At 50.5% G+C, this 6,412-nt stretch overlaps 1 protein-coding gene across 1 annotated transcript; it reads right to left on the bottom strand.

The window, feature by feature from the left end:
* Positions 1 to 1,877: 1,877 nt before the first annotated feature.
* Positions 1,878 to 5,358, bottom strand: LOC105524678 (putative zinc-alpha-2-glycoprotein-like 2). The gene is given in 3 exon segments (XM_011960037.1): positions 1,878 to 2,838; positions 2,841 to 2,972; positions 5,278 to 5,358. Coding segments are annotated over 3 exon segments (342 nt in total). The 5' UTR covers positions 5,354 to 5,358; the 3' UTR covers positions 1,878 to 2,704.
* Positions 5,359 to 6,412: the final 1,054 nt, after the last annotated feature.

The following is a 6,412-nucleotide window of genomic DNA, read 5'->3' on the forward strand; positions in this document are numbered from 1 at the left end:
AAAAAAAAGAAAAAGAAAAATCTGATTAAGGCCGGGCGCAGTGGCTCACGCCTGTAATCCCAGCACTTTGGGAGGCCGAGGCAGGCGGATTACCTGAGGTCGGGAGTTCGGGAACAGCCTGACCAACATGGAGAAAACCCGTCTCTACTAAAAATACAAAATTACCTGGGCATGGTGGCACATGCCTGTAATCCCAGCTATCGGGAGGCTGAGGCAGGAGAATCACTTGAATCCGGAAGGCGGAGGTTGTGGTGAGCTGAGATTGCCCCATTGCACTTCAGCCTGGGCAACAAGAGCGAAACTGCACCCCCCCAAAAAAGGAAAGAAAGAAAAGAGACCAGGCATGGTGGCTCATTCTTGTAGTCTCAGCACTTTGGAAGGCCGAGTGGGGAAGATGTTGTGAGGCCAGGAGTTTGAGACCAGCATGGACAACATAGTCAGATCTGCGTCTCAAAAAAAAAAAAAAAAAGAAGAAGAAGAAGAAGAAAAGAAAATGAAAAAAGAGCAGAAGTGACAGACAAGTGGCCCGAAGGGGACTAAGGTGGAGGCAGGTCCTGGTGAGGAGCCGCTGCCTGGCCAGCCTCCTGCACTCTTCCAAACCCGGGGGTGACAACACCATGCCAGGCTTCCCGAAGGACGCCCTCCCTGTGCACCTCTCCACACACATCCTTGTGTCCCTTCAGCTCACACATATGTGGCCTCTCTCGGCCATGACCTTGGCAGTCCCTGCCCTTAGGCCTTTTTCTCACGAGCTCCTCTTGCCCTCAAAGTCAAAGCCCTCTGACCTGGTTACACGGGTGGGCCTGACCTCTGGTTCTGGGCGATCTAGAGGTCTATTTTTCTGTGTATGTGTGTGTGAGAGACAGTCTTGCTCTATTGCCCAGGTTGGAGCAACCTCCGCTTTCCGGGTTCAAGTGATTCTCCTGCCTCAACCTCCCAAGTAGCTGGGATTACAGGTGTGTGCCACCATGCCCGGCTCATTTTTGTATTTTCAGTAAAGATAGGGTTTCAACATGTTGGCCAGGCTGGTCTCGAACTCCTGGCCTCAGGTGATCCAACTGCCTTGGCCTCCCAAAGTGCTGGGATTACAGGTGTGAGCCACTGCGCCCGACCCGATCACTTATATCTTGCTTTCTGGTGTTTGATATCTTTATCCCAAATCTCTAAAGTCCCAACCTTCTTGCCCATTAGCCACAACTCTCAGAAATGGACCTCCTAGGGTGGGGGACACAGCCTCTTCATTCTGATTATAAAAGCAGGTGTTTGCCCAGCACTGGTTGGTGCTGTTGGCACAGACGCTGACAGCTCTCAAGCTGTCTGGGCTCATGTCCCAGGTCTCTCCCCGCCCCCACCTGGCATGTTGCATGAGCTGGAGCCAGTCACCTCCCTGGGCCTCTATTTCCTCACCTCCGAAACAGCAATGCCAAGAGCACGGTTTTGGGGGCTATTCTGGAGCATTAAATATGCTCATAGATGGGCCTGGCACAAAGTAAGTGCTCAGCAAATGTCAGTTACTCTTATTTCCTGATACCCTGTGTTCATCTCTTCATCCTCCTTCCTTGTAATTATCCACTTTGACATTTCTATTCTTGTCCATCAAAGCTTCTCCCAGTGTCTTTCCTGATCACCTGTGCCCCCTCCTCTCCTATTGCTGACACACAGCCCGGGCCATTTTCCTTACCAAGACCTCCCACCCCACATCCTTCAAACGTCTGCCTATCTCTTTCTTGCCTCCTTTTGGAAACCTGCAGATCCCATGTAGCATCTTGGGCATTTTTGTACTTAGAAGCCCATCTTTTGCCACCCACTCTATGATAATTTAACACCAGCAGTTCACCAGGCCTGGGGCTGGCTGCCTTGGGGCCAGCAGTGTGGTTTAGCAGAAAGAGCGCTGGGCTGGGGGCACAGCGACCATCTCTGTGTGGGCTCTGCCACCAGCTCCTCTGACCACAGTGCAGGTGGCCCTTCCTCGGTCTGCATCTCATGGACAGGAGGAACTTTAAGGCTGCAGGGAACTCTAACAGCCTGTGGTTTTGAATCCAGCACTTCCTAGCCCCCAGCATGGGCTACAGTGTGTGCCGCGTGCTTTTGTCTGCTCATTCCACAAATTTCAATTGAGCCAATACTGGCCGGACCCTGTCCTAGGCGATGGAGCTGCAAGGGAGATTAGGACAGACTGTGACATCCTTCATAGAATAGACATAGTTAAATATTACAAAACTGTTTGCAGGTAGGTCTCAGTGCTCCAGTGTTTGCAGATTTCGACCAGATATTTTGGGAACGTTTCACTGTCAACAGCTGGGACTGGCGGAGCCACCAGGTGAGCCCAGGTCTGAGTGACTTTGAGAGTGGCTCACTCTCCAGACAACCTCTCTGAACAGGGGTGAGTCTGTTGCCTTCTCACCGGGAGATCAGCCTCTGACGGGTGGGGTGTGGAGGTGAGAGGTCAGAGCTGCCTGGATAGGAAGTGACTCTGCCATCACTTCCTGTGTGAGCTGAAGCCTGGGATGAGGATGGGGCAATTGATGGGGAAGTGGGGAGCACCTGTTCCGTGGGGTAGGCGGGATGTGGACATGTCTGCATTTCTGCTGTGCCTCCTGTTCCTCTGCTGGGATTGGGACTATTTCCATCCTGCTGACCCCTTGCGACTCACACTTGGGGGGCTGCCTCTTGGGTTAGACCTTCCACCCCCACGGTCTGTTGTTCACCGACAACTACTGTTGTTGTAATACTCCATGATGTTATTCAGGGTCTCCATAAAGATGTCCTCCCTGCCCTTTTGGAGTTGGTTCTGCTTCTCCCAATCCTCTACTCCTTCCACGTGTCTCCATGATCCCAGGGCTTAGCCTTCCCGTCTTCACTGTTGTAGTGGAAGAATGCACGGTCATTGAGGAAGACAGTGCCCTGCAGCCTGTGGGTGCCTTTGCTAGGCCTGGACAGCCCAGTGTAGAGATAGGTCAGAGAGTAATGACCTGCAAAAGAAAAGACTCTGAGGGCTGGGGTCCATGCAAGGGTGTCCCATTGTGGGGCTGCAGAGGGCCAGGAGGGGAGGCCTGGCCACTGGCCTCTTCCTCCCCAGCTCTCTCCTCTGCTCTCAGCTTCACACCATCAGAGCCTCACTCAAGGAAACAGGCTCTGCTCTCATGCTGGGGATGATATTTCAGAGACCATTCTGTGCCTTCACTGCAGAGTTTAACCTGCTTGGCACAGAAGAAGATAACATTTCTCAGCCTCCTTATAGATAGATTGGAACCATGTGACTGAGTTTTGTCAAACAAGAATGTGAGTGGAAGTGACTGATGTCTTTCTTCTGGTCCAAGACCCTACCACCTGGCTTGCCCCTACTGTCTCTTATCCCTTTAGTTGATGACTATGGAGGCCACAGGATGAAACAGAAGAATCCCAAGGTGCAAACAGCCTGGATCCCTGAGTCACCCTGTGGAGGAGAGGAACCTTGCCCAATCTGCATTGAACTTGACATGAGAAATAAACATTTCTAGTCCAACTGGACAAATACATATAGTTAGAAAGTGTAGGAAGGTGAATTTACTAGAAAACTCAAGAAGTGACCCAGAATGGATCAGCATAGGGTAAGGTTAGGATACCTCTCAGAATTCCTGGCACTGTACCTTGCAGTTTGGTACAAGATGGAAGCTGAGAGAGTGGGACATTTCCACAATTAGTTCCATAGTCAATTTAGAATATAATTTACGTGATTGTTAGTAATGTTGGAGGTCATATGGCAGATTTCTAATTTAAGTACTGAAATCATTCTTGCTCATGAGTTTCTGAATGTGATTAGCCTTTAAATCAGACCTTTCGTAAAATAGATTACCCTCTACAATGTGGGTGGGTCTCATCCAATCAGTGGAAGGCACCAAGAGAAAAGGCTGAGGTACCCCAGAGAAGAAAGAATTCTGCCTCCAGAGACTACCCTTGGACTTAGGACAGCAATACCAACTCTTTCCTGGGTCTCCAGCCTGCTGGCTTGCTTTGCTGATTTAGGACTTTTAGCCCTCAGAATTGTGTGAGCCACAAGAAATATTAAATAAAACTCCTCCCTTTCTCTCTTTTGTATATATACACACACACACTCGTATATATATATATATACACACACACATATATTTAGTGTATATATACAGTGTATATTCATATATACATATGGGTATGTGTATACAATGTATATTAGTTTTGTTTCCCTGGAGAACCCTGAATAATTAAGATTTGGATGCAGAATGGGATTAACATTCTAAATGTGATTTTTTTTTTTTTTTTTTTTTTTTTGAGATGGAGTCTCACTCTGTCACCCAGGCTGGAGTGCAGTGGCACGATCTCAGCTCACTGCAAGCTCTGCCTCCCGGGTTCATGCCCTTCTCCTGCCTCAGCCTCCCAAGTAGCTGGGACTATGAGATTACAGGCACCCGCCACCGCATCTGGCTAATTTTTTGTATTTTTAGTAGAGATGGGGTTTCACCATATTAGCCGGGATGGTCTCGATCTCCTGATCTCGTGACCCACCCGCCTCGGCCTCCCAAAGTGCTGGGATTACAGACGTGAGCCACTGTGCCCGGCCGTAAATGTGATTATTATAAAACTAACATGAAACATCTATTCTGAGAATGTATAAATGTCATGAATTTTAAACTCACACAACTGAGAAGCCATTCGCTTCCATATCTTTATCCTGCACATTCTCATGCCATAAACAGCCTCCTTCCTCTGTCTTAGAAGTGACTCTTGATCTCCCACCAAGTTCCCACTGTCTTCTCTTCGGACCATTCGCCTTCCAGACCCACTGCAGTAGTGTCTGAGTGTGGGGTGAGGGCACAGGTTTCCTTCTAGCACCATCCCTCCAGCCCACCTGTCTTCCCACTTTCCCCTTGGGGCTGCTCTCTCTTTCCCTCAGCGTCAGGCAGGTGTACCCAGCCACCGGAAGGAGGGAAGGAACAGGAGCAGAAGCAGCTCCAGGCCTGTGGTTCCTGCTCTGTCCTGGCTGTCTGACTCCAAACAAGTCGCTTGGTCTTTGGAGTCTTTTTTTCACTGTAAACTAGGGGTTTTAGATTCAGATTCCTGAAGGTCTTATTTCGGGTGAGCGCAGAAGCTCCCTGAATGCTCCTGGGTGTGTGTGAGCTGAGTGAGTTGACAGCCTTGGGCACCCATTCCTGCCATATGCCAGGGAATCCCAACGCATCCAGCCCTTCTCCCAGCCACATGTCCTGTTCCTCACCTCCTTCCAGTCCTCTCCAGCACCCATCCCTTACTTTCCACACTCACCATCCTGGGTCTCCTGGGGGACAACAGGACCCAGAAGCAGCAGCAGAGACAGCAGGACAGGCACCATTCTTACCATTGTGTCTGCTTGGAGGGTTCCGGGCAGGAGGCACAGGTATTATCCTGGGTCCTGGGGCCCTGCCCAGGAGAGGTGAATCTACAGGCCAATGGGAGTGCCAGGACGGGCTCCTCGCCTGACAGTGAGAAAGAAGTATGCACAAGACAGGCTGGGCAGAGATGTGATCAGTGAGTCTACATACAGGTTATACAAATTCAGAGCTGAGACGGTTCATCTCTGGACGGAGGCTTTGTGTGTGCCTGGGGCAGAAGGATGCCAGTGGGTGGGAGGTGTGTGTGATGGGTGGCAGGTGCCTTCCAGTCTATTATGACACCCTCTGGGGTCACTTGAGTGTTGTCAAACCAGACTTCATCCCTACCTTCTGGAAAAAGCCTCAACATGTCCAGGACGTGGACCTGGGTAGACCCCAGCTGGGTCTCTCACTCTCCCACACCCGATCCTGCCAGAGCTGTCTGGAGGACATTATCATTCCCATCTCTCCTTCCTTCCTTTCGGTGCCTGTGGAAACCCATCCTTCCGTGATCAAAGGAGAAATAGTCGCATCCTCCTTTTGCAGCCTCCCTGGCAATAGAACGAGCAGGTTTGCACCGGGTTTATGCTCAGCAAGCATAAATCCCGGATATCGGATCAAGTATTAGGAAAAAAAAGAGAGGGGCACAATGGACAATGCTTTCTGGTGGTCTTGGCAGGGGCTGCAACTGCCAGCTCCCGGGGGCAGTGGGGCTGCAGTAGTTGCGGGGGCGTCGGAGTTCTAGCCCCTGGGGACGCTGTTGATCCCGTGTTGTGGCCTCTGCTGCCCCCTGCTGGCGGCTTCTGTGTGTTTACCGGGCCGGTTGCTGGTGTGATTTTGACTGTTCGCTCCTCTGGAATTCTGAGCCTAGGTTCTCCATCCTTTCTGCGGATTCTGAGAGCTAACCAATAAATACGTTTATTTTCTGCTTAAGGTCAGAACTGGATTACGTTTCTAGTAACGAATGCTCCCGGTGAATGCAGAGATTGGTACAAGGATTGTATTCCCAGGCAATAGTTGCACAAGGAAAGGGAGGGCTGGGAAGTTGA

The sequence above is a fragment of the Colobus angolensis genome, unplaced genomic scaffold (genome assembly GCF_000951035.1).
Source record: "Colobus angolensis palliatus isolate OR3802 unplaced genomic scaffold, Cang.pa_1.0 Scaffold500, whole genome shotgun sequence".
Lineage (NCBI taxonomy): Eukaryota > Metazoa > Chordata > Mammalia > Primates > Cercopithecidae > Colobus > Colobus angolensis.